The sequence below is a fragment of the Saimiri boliviensis genome, chromosome 15 (genome assembly GCF_048565385.1).
Source record: "Saimiri boliviensis isolate mSaiBol1 chromosome 15, mSaiBol1.pri, whole genome shotgun sequence".
In the NCBI taxonomy this organism is placed as follows: Eukaryota; Metazoa; Chordata; class Mammalia; order Primates; family Cebidae; genus Saimiri; species Saimiri boliviensis.
The window spans coordinates 54,126,802-54,144,719 of NC_133463.1; the positions used below are offsets into that span (position 1 = coordinate 54,126,802).

At 32.8% G+C, this 17,918-nt stretch overlaps 1 protein-coding gene across 49 annotated transcripts in view; it reads left to right on the forward strand.

The window, feature by feature from the left end:
- RIMS2 (regulating synaptic membrane exocytosis 2) overlaps positions 1-17,918 on the forward strand; it is a 730,833-nt gene that overhangs the window by 568,110 nt on the left and 144,805 nt on the right. For 19 of the 49 annotated variants that reach the window (XM_074387016.1, XM_074387028.1, XM_074387027.1 and 16 more), the window contains 2 exons: positions 4,807-4,979; positions 5,791-6,042. The exons of 14 other annotated variants lie outside the window; for them this stretch is intronic. In XM_074387016.1, coding sequence (XP_074243117.1) covers positions 4,807-4,979; positions 5,791-6,042 — 425 coding nt within the window. Of the gene's footprint in view, positions 1-4,806; positions 4,980-5,790; positions 6,043-13,717; positions 13,803-17,918 lie in introns of those variants that run through there. 16 more of the 49 variants (XM_074387015.1, XM_074387018.1, XM_074387019.1 and 13 more) reach the window with 4 other exon arrangements.

The window sequence follows — 17,918 nt, forward strand, 5'->3', positions numbered from 1 at the left end:
CATACTAGAAAATTGCCTAACGTAAGAACTTCAAATGAGTACTGGAGAAAGTGAAACTGATTTTAGAAATTTTAATTCTTTTAAGTGTATCATTTTAACACTTTAATAATAGCCTTCTTTTCAATAGAGCTCTGCAGATTTGCTGCTACTTTCCACTAATGTTAGATATATAGAAAGAACCTTAACTTTTCCAGGCCATTTAGGAACTCTTCAGAGTCTGGAACATCCTGAACAATAATCATTTCCTGTCAATTTTTCTAGTTCATGATCTTCTTAATAGTAATGTACAAAACATTAAAGTGTTGTTCAGAAAAACTTCTTTACTCTCTTCCAAGATTTTAATCATCTCTAATCGAAGCACAGTTTTCAGCTGAGATCACGTTATCCTAGGCAGTAAATCTTCTTTGTTTTTGTTCCATTAAAGAGAATGGTTAACAGACTATTCATTGTTCATCTATTAGCTGTATTCTAATACATGCTAATTATTTAAAACATTATGTATCATATAGTGCTAAGATAACACCAATCATTTCCCAAATAAATATATTTATTTATTCACATTTATAGCTCATTACCTTGGTATAATAATGATTCAGCTGCTTCTCTCTCGTTGTTGAAGTATATAACTTCTGTCTGTCGTATTTTAGGAAAAGCAAAACTACATTTATCCATTTTAAATGTTGACTCTAGTATGAAGTCATTTAGTACTTAGATTTCTGGGGGTGAGGGTTGAGTTGTATATGTGAATATGTTATACTCTAAATATGTTCAAAATGTATTCTTCTGAAATTTTATTTATAAAAAGTATTTTTCATATTCTTTCTTACTGTCCAGAGCTCTCATTTTTAAAAGTATATGTCTATTTGTAATGGAAACCTGAGCTAATCCCAATGGTAAGCGTGCTCAGTTGTTTAGAAGTCAGTAGAGAAATATACCTGGTGCAAGCCTCAAGTAGATAGCAGAATCATCATTAATCATCATTAGACTAGAGCCTTTAGCTAATTTCTCTTCTTTCTTTACACAAACTATTCCATTCAGTGTCCTTCTATTCATGACCTTCTGCTTTAAGCATTGGAAATAAGCCTTTGCTATTTGCTAAGCATACTATTATGTATTTTGAATATATTATTTTGAATATATTTTTCTCAAAAATCCTTAAAATGGAGTTTATCCTTATCTTTCTGGTAGGAAAGCTAAATCTGAGAGTTTAAATTAATTAAGTTAAATCTTTGACTCTTGGGTGCTAAGAGACACACAAAGATGAGGAAGATACTGTGCTGGCCTTTAGGAGTTTGTAGTCTAATAGGGGATTTGAAAATTAAACATGAGCACATTTACATATATATACACATATACACATATATATATACACACAGAAGCCCTATGACAGGAGGTCATATATGATGAATTACACACACACTATCTCTTGTCATTGGGTTGTGTGTGAATAAAAGGCATAAAACCTTTATGCTATTTTAACACTGAGAAAAAAGGCACAAAACTACAGTATGGAGAATCTTATTTTTCCTTAAATTTTGCATATCTAAAATTTTAGCTCAGCAAACTGGATGATTTGAGAAGTCTTCCAGTAAAGATATGCACAATGCACAGCATGCTAACCTGTGTTTTAAAAATTAAAAAATGAAAGCCTTATTCTAGCCTTTGTGCAATTATGAATCATAGCAACAAGACTAGACATCATGACAGACCTAAAAAGACAAAGACTAGAGTAAACAAAATCAAAATTCTAACTACTTAAATTGAAAGTCAGGTAAGCAGTTGGGTTTTAGATATGAAAGAAAAGCAAATCAGACAGAAACCAATCAGGAAAGCATGGGATACAAGAGTACCAGGTGGCTTTGGATATCAGGATAAGGTTCTAAGACAAATATTAAAAATGAGGCATGTTCTGTGTCAGCCAAGAAGTGTCATATATTTCCTGCTGAGATAAAGATATTCTTCATCCTGCAGTTGAGAATCAGTGTTTCCCTATTAGGTGATGGGATATGGATGAACCTGGCCAAATGGGGAAGGTGGAGCCTGAGGATATACTAGGAGTAAATGGTAAAGTTGGGTTTAATATTTTTCCGAAACAGATCTCTTGGATCTATGTAAAAATAATTATGTTTTTGTAGTACAGTCTTAATATATTATCTATTGTTAAGTATTCCTAGTTAAGATTCTTTAGTCAAAGATATTCCTGAAATTTATATAAGCCAGTATTTGGCTACTATTTAATCATTATCATCATCATTATCATTGTCATCATTTGTCATCACTTGTCATGTGTCAGATATTGTGCTAAGTGCTTTATACGCATTATCATGCTTAATCCTTGCAGCAAGCCTTGGAGATAGGCAAAATTATTATTCACATTTTAACAGGCTCATAGAAGCAATTGATCCAAGATCACAAACCTAATAATTCACATAGCCAGAATTCAAACCAATGATTCAGTCCGACTCCAGAGCATTGGCTCTTAGTGATTATATTATTGCCCTTACTACTGCTAGAGTTAAAACTTACAGTTTTCCATTTGATTTTAGATGATATAATAATCCCATGATCAAAAATAAATGAGAAATATATTATCAAAACTGCTTTCATATTTGATAATAAATTACTTTTAAAGAAAGAATAGCAGATGGCTTTTCTTTTGTATTGTAAATTATAAGAATCAGACAGAGAAAAGTTCCCTGTATGCAGTATATCTATTGAACAATTTTATAGCTTTGAAAAATTTCTTAAAACTTTGATTTTTGTATCAATAAATGCCCAAAAAATATATAAATAAAATGAAAGCCTTTCATATATGCCTTACCTTGAGATCACATTTAATTTAAATACATTTTGTGAAAACATATATAGATCATTTATTATATTACATAGTATACACTATATTATTATGTAGTGTACATGTTGTATATACTGTATAGACAGATATAACATAGCTAATGTTGACACCCTTCATTTAAATGCTATTCTGGGCAATGGCTTTAAATATTGCCATTTAAGGTAAAATATTTGGTATTTTAAAATGACTATTTGAAAAATAATATTATTATCTAAATTGCCTTTGAATAAATCCACTGTAAATTGATAATGTTCCTTTTAAAATCCAACCCTGTAGTTCTATTTAAATAGATATTTCCTGGGAAAAGACAGCAATTTTTAGAAGAATTTAATTGTATGCTTTTTGATAATTGAGAGTTTATCTAACAAAATAGAAAGTTAAAGTGGACTAAGAAAGGCTAATTCTCACCTAAAGTGAATTTATGTTGCTAGGTTAATGGATCTGACTAAAATTTTATGGAGCCTTAGAAATAATTTCTTTACTTTACATTTGAAGAAGAGTCAATTATTAACTTAAAAATGGATAGCTAGATACTGAGAGGTTTTGGAAAAAAAGCAACAGATCACTTGTATCAGATCTATTGTTTAAACCATGTTCTGTTGCCACTCAGTTTCTCTTGGCCAAAATGTTTATGTCTATCTAATATTTGCAACAAATTGTTATTCATAGAGGATTGTTTAGGTAATTATTCTTTAAAACATAGCAAGTAGTTGATATAAAGTAATCATCTTTCTAAGGCTTTTTGAAATTTGCTAGTATCTGTGATTAGAAAATTCTCCTTTGCAAAATTAACTAGATAAAAATGTTTCAGCATTAGGATTGAAGTGCTTCTTAACAAATAAAAATCAGTTAGCAAATAATCTCTTAACCCAATAATAGTCATATTAGATGTTTATAGCAAGAATGCTATTGAATGACCAAGTTGTAGTAATGCAGTAATAACACATACTACATTTACTTACATTATGCCAGATACCACATATGTCTTAGTTCTGATTTTCAAATCAGCTTTGCAGAAAAAGATATTATCAATTTTTTAAAAAGAAGCCTTTTACAGATTAAATGATTTGCTCAATTTTATTCAACTGGTGAGAGTTTTTCTTACTCTAGGTTTCCAGATACCAAGGTCTATCCTTTTACATCTTAACAAGAGAACTCTTAGCAAATGATATTTTGTTGCCAAAATAAAGTTAAATTTTGTGCATTAGTTTTTACATTAAATGTACTTTGTGAGAATAGGTCATATACATAAAGCATTTATGATGGTTTTTAATTTACCAGAATATTTGAAAACCCCAGAATACTCTGCAACCCTGGCTGTGCCAGTTAACTATCTGATTATTTTAATTCCAGGAAGTTTGAACTATTGTAAATAATAATGACTTTTTCTAGTATTTCTAGGATTCATCAAAGTCCAGCAACCACTCTGAAATTAAACTTTCTCTTTTTTTCTTGACTCGTCCAAAAAGAGTTAATGGTTTAATAATTAGATTTTATATTATCTCTAGGTTTTCAGTGAAGCATAATGGATTGATGGCTACTAGAATTGTTTTTATTTAAGTTATAACGGCAGCTTTATAATACATGGGTTTTTTTTCTCAAATTTTATTAAAAAATTAAAAATTCTACTTCCTAATATTAAGCCAAATGTTTATTTCCCAGATTTTACCCAAATGTTCTTTCCTGAGGCCAGTGCTGTTTCGAAACTATTTTAATGGCCTTCATTGGGGTGTGGCAAAAACATTCTAATTACTTTGCTAAAAACAAAGGTTTCATATAAATTGAATTTTTCTTTTAGGATAATTGCCATTCACTTTTGTTTTATATGCAACTGAGTGGGATTTTGCAGTTTCCTCTGTGGACAATTAAAGTGCTGAAATAGGAGAAAGCTAATAATTGCTTTGTGTGGTAATACTGACAACTTCTGCGTATTTGTCAATCTGTGTTAACAGTATCGATCAGGATGGGATCCTCATAGAGGGGCAGATAATGTTTCTACTAAATCTTCGGACAGTGATGTAAGTGATATATCTGCGGTTTCAAGGACTAGTAGTGCTTCTCGTTTCAGCAGCACAAGCTACATGTCTGTCCAATCAGAACGGCCAAGAGGAAACAAGAAAATCAGGTGAGTAAGGGGATTTCAACAGTAAATTTCTCTAAATATGATTTAGGTCTTTATGTTTCTTGGATGAACATAAAATTCTTTATTTCTAAAAGGTTAATATATATTTTAAAGCAAGAAGAACTTAACTTCTGTACATACTACTTTTTAATATATTTTAATCCGTATTTCAGACTTCTTAACACCGAAGAAATTTTTATGGAACTGTTGATAATTTTGCTTACTAAATCACTGGAAATAATATATTTTTTCATTTTTATAATTTAAATATTTATACCTTTATTATATCTTTACTGAAATAAAAGTGATGGCTGAGATGAATTTTTAATGTTCCAAGGAATATGAAAAATAATAGTTTTGTTATTAGAAAACTTAAGAATATTACTTTTTCAGTGGGATGCTTTCCCATCCTCTTGGAATTTTTATGTATGCATAAAAAGTCCTCTTTTCTCAAGAAAATTTATACATGTAGTATATAAGTTAGTATAATTTGCATTTCCTATAGATTTTATAGATGCCTAAGCTAAATTTCTTTTACCCTTATTGGATTAAAAATTTATAATAGGGAGATCACAGCTTTTACCTTTTTTCATGTAATTTTGTAAAAGGAAAATACTATTTAAAAACTATTGCAATTAAGTGCTACTTATACAGTGCTTCTCTAGTAAGTTTTCCACATTTAAAAGATACAATTTTTACTTATGTTTTGATAGTTTTTGTTACCTTTCTATTTAATTTCGTATGTGTTTTTTCTTGACTTTCTTTTTTTGTGTGTGTTTATTTGCATGCCTTCAATTTGCGTTGCTTTCAAAAGACCAAAGGGAATAGAAGAGGGAGGGAAAGAAGGGGATAAGCACGAAGAGATAGTTCATGAGAAGGAAGAGGTAAAGGAAGAAAGAATTAATGAGAATGAGAAAGGGAAAGAGATTTCCAATACCTGTAATAAGGAGAAAAACAGAGAATCAGGAGACGAGAAAAAAACACAAGATATACCTGAGCAAGGGAAAGAAAAAGAACAGTGGAATAAAGAGGATTTGCAAAGGAGATTCTCACAAGATGATTCCAGGTAAAATATGTTATTTTTAGGCATTTCCCATTAGTAGTATAGTCTTTTTTACTATTCCTAAAAATTATTTTGTAATTTACATTTGCTTTATTTTCTTGTGTTTTATCTATTTAGTGTTTCATATTACTAGTTAATATGTTGGCAAACTATTATCAAATAGATTAATTTATTAAACAGTCTTGAATTTGTATCCACTAGCTCTGATAGTTGGATTTATTTAGTTTCCAAGTTCGTTATGAATAGCTGAAACAAATGTAAATTTCCCTGTATATCTTTTAACATGAATTGCTATATATCTTCTTTATCTGTAAGGTCTAATAAAGATCATTGAAGAGACACTTAAAAATTCTTTGCCAATATTGAAGACTGCTTTAGACAAAAATAGTGCAAAGTTCTTTAAAATGAACTTCTTAAGTAGCTGAAAAAAATTGAGCTTATTTTATAAGAAATATTATGTACTAGAAACAAACTTCAAAAATGACTGAGAATATAGATAGCAAACAGTAGAGTTTATTCTGGCTCTGGTTCCCTTGCTTCTTCTTAGTTTTCTAGTAGGTTCTAGTGCAGTTTGAGTCCTGCAGAAGATTACAAAGCAGGGGCAGTGTATTTTAATACTCTGAAAAGAAAGAGTAGATGCCTCAGGGTTTATTAGAATGCAAATGTGGGGTTATGCCTTTCTTAAAGTCATTCCTTTAGATAAATTTCTGGAGAGGGAACTTTGAACAAGGAGAAAGGCAGGGAAAAAATACAGGCAGCATGGTATAAAAACAACTATATTTAAATTTCATAGAGCAAGCCAGTAAGTTTGAAGTTATCTTTACAGCATTATATATATTACATACAGTCAAATCAGCACAAGTGTGCAGTAAGACTTTATCCTCTGCTTGAGTATATGAAGTTGTTCTAATTATATTTATATGAGCTGAAAATCATAAATTATGTACATTTTGAAGGGATTGAGTTTTCCAGTAGTTCAGAATTTGATTTTGTGTTAAGCTTGCTCAATAAAGCACATCCTAATTATAAGCAAGATTTTGTCACATTATATCTAAGCACAATCTAAATTTGTGATTTTCTTACAGTTAGTGAGACAGATAATTGGGATAGATCTCTACCCACTGAGTGTACAATTCAGTGATTTAGCTGATGTCACATCACTTTTCGTCTTAGATATACTTAACTATATTTGTGCTCTATGAAAGTTTCTGGATAACAGGCATTAAACATAAAAATGAATCTTAAGGCATATTTTATTATTTGAGTCTAAATTAGTAATTTCAAATCTGTCTTTGGTGTTTAACTTTTGCTAATTACATTAGTTTGCTAATAAAGATGACCATTTTTTCTGATTTCTTGGGCATAAGATTATTTCATCACTAATTCACAGAGAAAAACTTCCTAAGATGTCCTTGGAAAGAGACATAGTTTCTTTCTTCCAAGAGCAAAGAAAAGAATGAGTCTCTAATGTGTTTTCTACATACTGTATAGATGAGAACGCATGAGCCCATTGATGTTTGCCTGGAGCCCAGAACCCACACTGGCATACGTGGCTTTCTGGGCAGACATTCAGAGAAGACTATAACCTTAAATTTCTGATTTTTAAATAGAACTCACTTCACCATTTCTTCAAAAAAAGAGCACATTATTTTTCAAGGAAAAGGGAAAGACGGTATATTCTAGAAATGTGGTTCATCAAAGTCCTGCACTTAAATAACTGTGTAATTCTTCTAGAACTGTAAACTAGAGGCCAGGTTGATCTCTGTAGGAAACATATATCCTGGAACATGGCAAGAAGTATCAACTGCAATTGTTTATAAGAAAATGTTGGTAGCACTCATTAATCATTGCAACACAGGCTCTTGGATTTGCCTTTACTTCTTAGAATAAATCTATCAGTCTTTATTGTGAGGGAAAATATGTTTGAGTATTCTAAGCATCATTTTGTTTTGGTAGTTGATTAACACAATCATAGACTGTTTAAACGTTAATAACAACTTATGTTCTTATACAACATTCCTGGAAAAATCTTATTCTATAATATAGGTTGAATATTTCATATCTGAAATGCTTGGGACAAGAAATGTTTCAGAATTTGGAATGTTTTCAGATTTTGTAATACTTGCATGTATGTAGTGAGATATATTGAGGATAGGACCCAAGTGTAAACATTAAATTCATTTATGTTTCATAAACACCTTATACACAAAATACTTTTGTGCATGAAACACAGCTTGTTTGCATTGAATGATCAGGAGCAAGCAAAGACATCTATCTCAGTCACTCATGTGGACAATCTGTAGTTGTTTGGTATCATCACCATTTCTTACTCTGAATTTCTATGCTCCCAACAAGTAGGCACTTTCTTGCACTTATTAACACATAAGTACTTAACATTAAAAAATATGACAAACTATTAATACAGTGAAACGGTAATGTGTTCAGGAAATTAAGCAGCATAGTAGCATCACCAGAACTCCTGTATCAGCTGTTAAGCAATAGCAACAAAAAACAGTGGCAGGCTTTTTGTCTCTCCTTACAACGTGGTGTTTTGATTTAAAGGTTACTGTGTATTGTAGCACTCAGCATGTTTGAGCATTTAGTATTTCAGATTTTCAATTAGGGAATGCTCAACCTGTACATGACTAATATTTTATACTTTTCATTTGGAATCTAAGATTTGTTAAGGGTGGTGCAAAACTAATTGCAGCTTTTGCCATTACTTTTAATGCCATTACTTTTAATGTCAAAAGCTGCAACTACTTTTGCACCAAACTAATATAAAAGAAAAAAAAATTACTTCAGATTTAAATATTTATAGCAATGCTAGCACTTTAATTAACACAATAACTACCATAAACAAAATCCGTTATAATTGCTATTTTCATTAATTAGATCTAATTGTATGATACAGATCTTATTGCATGATTACGTTCATTTTATAGTAAGTCACATTACAGTAAGTCTACTGAATGTAAAAGGAGAAATGAATAGCAAAAAGTAAGTTCAAAAATAATTTGTTAAATGTTTGAATATATTTTTCCTAAGTTAACTAATGAGTAATATATTCATACTTAGTTGTCTATATTTTCACACATCAAAAATAAACATTTTTAAAAGTTTAATGAAATTAAGCATGTTAAAATTTCTAAGCCTGAGAGTTATGCAGTTTTTTAGCCATGTGTGGATGGATGTTTGAGGATAGTTCTATATCCAAAAAATGTCAGCAGGATGGCCTCAACAAATTCATAAGAATATCCGATGAAATAATTTGGTGCAGAAAGAGGCAATCTTAAGTAATTTTCCATGTAAGATAGAAAAAACAAATACTGAAAAGCACAATATTGTCAAAAGCAACAATATTGGTAACTTTGTGTACAAATTAAAAATCAAGAAATTGTTTCTCTAGACACTTACAGTACTCAGGCATATCTATAAATGCCATGGAATTATCATTTCTCTTTTTTAAGAGAATTGCTGTTTTTGAGATAGAGAATTTTTAAGGAAAAATAAAGCATCAGTTCAAATTTTCATGAATAACTGATTTTAAAAGACAACACCATTTCAGTTTTCTAACAAAAGATCTCATAATCTTTAGAAAGGCAAGCAGAGTAATTGTTAATGAAATATTTATCCAAAGTCATTGCTGTTAACATTTTCTAGATCAGAGTTAGTGTGAAAACGGATTATATAGCTATGTGATATAGCTTTATATATACAGCCTATTTATGCCTATGTTATAGAATTTTAAAGGGGATGCAGAGGTCTCTTGAAAATACTTGTGATTAGGACTCTAAAATACCTGGATTGTCATCCCAACTGTCATGTACACCTATCCATTTTGTCTATCTGGGCTTTTAAGCTTGTTAAATAGAGGAATGGATCTTTCAATGGTTCACACTCCTTTCCATAGCTTAGACGAACATGTTACACAGCAAACAGGAAAGTGAGCATTACCTGTTATACTCACAATTTGCCTTTATTATCATGAATTTAAGAGGTAATTGGTTCTGTGACTAACCACTGGTTAGTCACAACAAACAACTGAATATAAGTTTCTACTATTTGGCAGATGTTTTGAGGCAGTATTTAGTATTCTATTGATCATGCTTATTTATTTATTTATTTATTTATTTATTATTTTCTGAAAGTGTATTTTAGTGCCAACTCATCCCAAAGGGCATGATGGGCTATGCTCCTCCACCAGGTATTACCTGTGGCTTATGCTTTCTTTTTTGTTGTTGTTTTCTCTTCTGTATCACTAAGGCTATCTTCTATTTCTTACCAATGAAAATCTTGTAATCCCAAATACCTTCTACTCCGTTTTATATTTGTGCATAATACTCAACCGGGAACTTTTTAGAAGTACTTGAACATCACTCCTAAAATTGTGATTCTGCATTTGTGAAACACCACAGGTGATTATAATGCAAATAATGTGTAGATGCTATCCCTCCTCTCTTTTGGGTTGCTTGTATTTACTGAGGAAATTTCAGATCAGCTTGTCAATTCAGGAGGGAAATTTTCTGGGATTTGGATAGAGACTGTGTTCAGTTAGATCAATTTGAGGATTGTTGCCATTATAAGAATATTAAGTCTTCTAATCCATGAGCATGAAATGTTGTTCCATTTATTTTTTTTTCTGCCCCATATGATCTGCAGAAAACATTTATTTTTTTCTTTACTTTCTTTCTTTCTTTTCTTTTCTTTACTTTTTTTTTTTTTTTTTTTTTTTTTTGAGACAGGATCTCTGTGACTCAGGCTGAAGTGCAGTGATGCAATCATGGCTTACTGCAGCCTCAGCCTCCTCTGGCTCAGATGATCCTCCCACCTCAGACTCCTGAATAGTTGTGACTACGGGGGCATGCCACTACACCCGGCTATTTTTTTTTTTTTTTACTTTTTTTGTAGAATCGGGGTTTGGCCATGTTGCCTGGGCTGGTTTTGAACTCCTGGACTCAAGCAATCCTCCCACCCCAGCTTCCCAAGGGGCCGGGATTATGGGTGTGATCCACTATAACTGACTTCTTTACTTTCTTACAATGATGTTTTGTAGTTTTTAGTATATACATCTTATACTTCTTTTGTTAAATTTATTCCAAGTATTTTTCTTAGATCCTATTGTAAATGGAATTGTTTTAGTACTTTCATTTTTCTTTGTTCATTGCCAGTGTATAGAAATACAATTAATTTTTTGTATGTTGATCTTGTATCCTACAACTTTGCTGTACTCATTTATTAGCTCTAATAGCTTTTTGTTGATTCGTTAGAATTTTCTACATAAGATATCATATTACCTGCATTTAAATATTTTTTTTATTTTCTTTTTTTTAATTATGCTTGAAGTTCTAGGATGCATGTGCAAAATGTGCAGGCTTGTTACATAGGTATACACATGGCCTGGTGATTTGCTGCACCCATCAACCCATCATCTACATTAGGTATTTCTCCTAATGCTATCTTTCTCCTAGTCCCCCATACCCTACAGGCCCCAGTGTGTGATGTTCCCCTCCCTGTGTCCATGTGTTCTCATTGTTCAGCTCCCACTTATGAGTGAGAACATGCAGTGTTCGGTTTTCTGTTCTTGTGTCAGTTTGCTGAGTATGGTTTCTGGCTTCATCCATGTCCCTGCAAAAGACATGAACTCATCCTTTTTATGGCTGTATTGTATTCCATGGTGTATATGTGCCACATTTTCTTTATCCAGTCTATCATTAGCGGGCATTTGGGTTGGTTCCAAGTCCTTGCTATCGTGAACAGTGCCACAATAAACATACATGTGCTTATGTCTTTATAATAGAATGATTTATAATCCCTTGGGTATATACCCAGTAATGGGATTGCTGGGTCAAATGGTATTTCTAGTTCTAGATCCTTGAGGAATGACCACACTGTCTTCACAATGGTTGAACTAATTTACATTCCCACCAACAGTGTGAAAGTGTTCTTATTTCTACACATTCTCTCTAGCATCCATTGTTTCCTGACTTTTTAATGATCGTCATTCTAACTGACGTGAGATGGTATTTCAATGTGGTTTTGATTTGCATTTCTCTAATGACTAGTGATGATAAGCTTTTTTTCATATGTTTTTTGGCTGCATAAATTGTCTTCTTTTGAGAAGTGTATGTTCATATCCTTTGCCCACTTTTGATGGGGTTGTTTTTTTCTTGTAAATTTGTTATGTTCTTTGTAAAGGATTCTAGATATTAGCCCTTTGTCAGATGGATAGATTGCAAAAATTTTCTCGCATTCTGCAGGTTGCCTGTTCACTCTGATGATAGTTTCTTTTGCTGTGCAGAAGCTCTTTAGTTTAATTAGATCCCATTTGTCAATTTTTGTTTTGTTGCCATTGCTTTTGTTGTTTTAGTCATTAAGTCTTTGCCCATGCCTATGTCCTGAATGGTATTGCCTAGGTTTTCTTCTAGGGTTTGTATAGTTTTAGGTCTTATGTTTAAATCTTTAATCCATCTTGAGTTAATTTTTGTATAAGGTGTAAGGAAACCGTCCAGTTTCAGTTTTCTGCATATGGCTAGCCAGTTTTCCCAACACCATTTGTTAAATATGGAATCTTTTCCTCATTGCTTGTTTTTGCCAGGTTTGTTAAAGATCAGATGGTTATAGATATGTGATATTATTTCTGAAGCCTTCGTTCTGTTCCACTGGTCTACATACCTGTTTTGATACTAGTACCATGCTGCTTTGGTTACTGTAGGCTTATAGTATAGTTTGAAGTCAGGTAGTGTGATGCCTCCAGCTTTGTTCTTTTTGCTTAGGATTGTCTTGGCTATATGGGCTCTTTTTTATTTCCATATGCATATATATGCATCCAATACAGGAGCACCCAGATTCATAAAGCAAGTTCTTAGAGACCTACAAGGAGACTTAGACTCCCACACAATAATAGTGGGAGACTTTAACACCCCACTGTCATTATTAGACAGATCAACGAGACAGAAATTAACAAGGATATTCAGAACTTGAACTCAACTCTGGACCAAGCCAACCTAATAGACATCTGCAGAACTCTCCACCCTAAATCAATAGAATATACATTCTTCTAGGTACCACATCACATTTATTCTAAAATTGACCACGTAATTGGAAGTGAAACACTCCTCGGCAAATACAAAAGAATGGAAATCGTAATAGTCTCTCAGACCACAGTGCAATCAAATTAGAACTCAGGATTAAGAAACTCACTTAAAACCACACAACTACATGAAAACTGAACAACCTGCTCTTGAATGACTACTGGGTAAATAATGAAATTAAGGCAGAAACAAATAAGTTATTTGAAACCAGTAAGAACAAAGACGCAATGTACCAAAATCTCTGGGACACAGCTACTTTCTGTTTTTCAATCTGAATCTCTTTTATTTCTTTTTCTTGCCTAATGACTCTCCTCTACTGTGTTGGTTAACTTATGGCTAGAACCTGCTCTACTGTATTGAGTAGAAGAGGCTCCTGGAAAGTTGTTAAAAAATGATAGCCATATAGAATTACTTTTACATTAGCTATCCAAGCATTTTGAGATTGTTTCTTATACCACTCATCCATTTTAGAATAGTCTAAGTAAAACTTTAAGATTTTATTATTATCTCTCTTAAATAACTGATATAGCTGCCTTACTGATAAGAAAACAATGTAACCAATTGTATTTTCTTTTTTATCTAGTCTCTCAGCAAGTTCAAATGAAATGCCAAAAACCAATGGCCAAGAAATGCCATTCAGTTTCTTGGAGAGAGAGAAAGAGATAATATGTAAATATATATATATGTATATTCCATGGAATTGAATATATATATGTCATATATATATTAATATATGCTTTATATATATATATTTACACACACATACACATACACATACACATACACACATACACATATATGTTGAGACAGGGTCTCACTCTATTGCCCAGACTGGAGTGCAGTGGCACGACCTCAGCTCACTGCAACTTCTGTCTCAGGTTCAAACAATTTTCCTGCCCCAGCCTCTCAAGTAGCTGGGATTACAGGCATGCACCGCCATGTCTAGCTAATTTTTGTATTTTTAGTAGAGACAGAGTTTTTCCATTTTAGCCAGGCTGGTCTCAAACCCCTGACCTCAAGTGATCCCACCACCTCGGCCTCCCAAACTGCTGGGCTTACAGACATGAGCCACCATGCTTGATCTTTTTGGACTACATTAATACTACCATATTAGATATAATAATTGACATTTTTCACTTTCATCTGTTTTTTATTGTACACATTAAACGTGTAAAACATGATGTTTTGATATGCTTGAGATACACACACACATACACACACACACTCACACAGCATTTACTTTAGTCAAGCAACTTAACACACCCATTATCTCATATAATTACCTTTCTTTCTTTCTTTTATTTTGTATGTGTTAGGAGTACCTACAGTCTACTCCCTTGTTTGCCTCCTTTTTGAGGGTTTGTTTTTCTACTTTTATTACAATTATGAGTTATGTAACTTTTTGTTACATAACTTTTTGTTACATAACTTTTTGTTACATAACTGAAATTATGTATGCTGCTAAATTTAGTTAGCAGTTTTTATAGTTTATCAGGCTATCAGGCAAACTTTATTTACAATTAGATCTCATTACCAGTCTCTTCTTGAAACATTTTGTTTGCCCTCTTGGCTTTTATGATTGTCTCTTAGTTCTTCACACATCTCTCTGGCCACTCCTATCTTCTCTGTGACCTTTCTGTACGTCCTCCATGTTGACATTTTCCAGGATCCCATCCTGGGCCCTCTTTTATTCATTATCTACATATATCTTGATAGTGTATTCTGCTTCATGGCTTCAAGTAGCATGTATGTATTGATAACTGCCAAATCTATATTTCCATTCCAGATCTTCTTCCTAATTATCTGCAAGAACTGTCCACTTGGGTTTTGGACATCTTGCTGTATGTCCCAGGGGCATACTAAGCTCAGCATGTAAAATAAAATTCATTATATCCCTCACCAAACCAGCAGTCAAAATAAATAACTTACTCCTTCTTCTTTCTATACACTGAATCTCAGTGCATGGCCTGTATCTTTGCACTGCTCAAACCAGAAACCTGGGCATCACTCTTTACTAATTCTTCTCCACTGGACACAATTCCTTCCCTCCATTTACCACATCTTGTTGACTCTAATGCTTAATTGCCTCTGAAATACATTTATTTCTCTGTAACCCCATTTCTTCTTCCATAATTTGAGATATTGTCTCTCATGGAGATTAGTTTAATAGGAAATCTTACCTTAAAAAAAAAACAAACTCATAAATCCAAGCTGTATTAGTCAGTACATTTTCATGCTGCTATGAAGAAATGTCTGAGACTGGGTAATTTATAAAGAAAAAGAGGTTTAGTTGACTCATATTTCCACATGGCTGGGGAGGCCTCACAATCATGGAGGAAGGTGAAAGAGGAGCAAGGCACATCTTGCATAGCAGCAGTCAAGAGACCTTTTATAAAACCATCAGATCTCATGAGATGTATTCACTATCATGAGAACAGCACTGGAAAAACCCACCCCCATGATTCAATTACCTACCACCCGATCCTTCCCATGAAGGTGGGAATTATGAGAGCTACAATTCAAAATGAGGTTTGGATGGGGACACAGCCAAACCATATCACAGCTCTTTAGGATAATAGCATAAAATAAGAGTAGTCAGTTTCTCTGAAGAGTTAATTTGTGAAAACATGAGAGAAAAAGATCTCTGCATTGGTAAATAGATAAACAATATGTTATATTCATACAATGAAATATTATTGAACTATAAAAAGGATTGAACCACTGATTCATACTACACCATGGATGAAGCTTGCAAAACTTAGCTAAGTAAAAGAAGAAAGGCACAAAAGGCTGTATGTTGTATTACTCCATTTATATGAAATGTCCAGAATAGGAAAATCCTTAGAGAAAAGTAAAAGCAGGTTAATTGTTGCCAAAGAGAAAGGAGACTGGAGAGTGACTGCTAATAGATCGAGTTCATTTTTGGGATGATGAAATGTCAAAATAGACAGTGGTGGCAGTCACACAACTTTGTGAATGTTCTGAAAGCTACTGAATCATATGCTTTAAAAGATTATATCTTATCACCTATGAATTATATCTTCTTTAAATGCTGAAAAGAAAGTCTCTGAAAAAAAGTGGGGAAGGAGAATCTCTAGTCTGTGTTGCTTCTTCAATAAATATGACTTTAGCTGTGATAATATGCAAACAATATTTTGTTTAGGGTTTAGTTTGTCAGGCATCTTTTCTTTTATTCTAATACTTTTTCAGAGCCACCTTTCCCTAAAATATTCATTCATCTCTTTTTTTCTATTTTTTCATCCTTGCATATATTTTTAAATTTCCAGAGTGCTGAAGATGAATAAAACACAGACCTTATTCTCAAGAGAAGGTGATTTTTTTTTCTTAGTTGTTACTGTCCAAAATTTATTATTTGGCCATAAATATAATCATTGGCCTAAAACTGTGAACTGTCTACATATTGAAGATTCTCAACTAATAAATACATTAGTCTCAAAAATTTAGGAAAATTACTAGTTAAATGTTGATATGCCATCATGTTATTTTCCATGTGTGGTAAACTAGAGTGTACTCATGACTTCACAGTCACTATATAGGATCCCTGCAAGTGACTAATTTGAGAATATGTCACATACATGGTCTGAAGAGATCTGAAGACAGAGGACTGAGAAGGCACATCTACTAGAGTAAGAACCTGAAGATGGAGGAGGACATGGGATCAGAAACATAGCTGGATAAACTGGCTTTAACCAAAGGAAAAACAAATATGAAAATAGATAAGTTTTCGATAAGGAGTTGGGAAGTTGGTTATTACTGCCTGATGGACTTAATTTTCTCAATCACATAAGAGGTAAAAATATGAGTTTAAAAGTTGAGTTAGTGGGGTTGAAGATTTGGAATGATCACTGAAGAAAATATGAGAAGTAGCTGACCATGGACGAATTAAAGGGCTGATGAATAGTTCTGCAGGTTGGAGACAGTTTCAAGAGACACCAGTATGAGAGAGCAGTGTGATCTTTCCCAGTAGTGTTGAGACAGGTAAAATAAAGAAACAGTTAAGTCACGCTATAGCATTTATTGAGGAGTGGGAGTTTTGATGGATAGAGTTGTTGGAAAAATAGCAGTAGAAAGAAACTGAGAGTGCTTGTGTAAATGTCAGTGCTAAATAAGAAAGAAGAAAAGTTCATGTGGGAACCGATGAAGTAGAATAAAATAGATGAAATCCAAGAATTGGAAAATTATATGATATAGTAAAAATAGGGTTCTGGGAGGTAAGAGGTTTTTGTTATATGTCTTTGAGGCCCATGAGATGGCTCATGCCTGTAATACCAGCATTTTGGAGGCCAAGACAGATAGATAGCTTGACTCCAGGAGTTTGAGACCAGCCTCTACAAAAAATACAAAAATTAGCCAGACATGGTGGTACACACCTGTGATCTCAGCTACTTGGGAGGCTGAGATCAGAGGATCCCTTAAACCAGTGAGATCAAGGCTGCAGTGAGCTGAGATCACACACTGCCCTCCAACCTGGATGACAGAGTGAGACCCTTTCTCAAGAAAAAAAAAAAAAAGAAAGAAAGAAAGAGAGAAAGAAAGAGAATATGTCTTTGAAATGTAAGATTTTATGCAGACACTATTCCGTTAGTTGAAAAACGCTGTAATGCAGCATTGGAGTGAATAGAGTGTAATGGAAGAGAAGATAAATATGAAGGTAACTGAAGTTTTGTAAGTTTGGGATTATGAGGCAGTTGGTTAGGTTTTTGTAATCACTATTTGAGTCCTTTAGGATAGTGTTAAAATTGAGAATTGAAGAAAAGTCTAAGC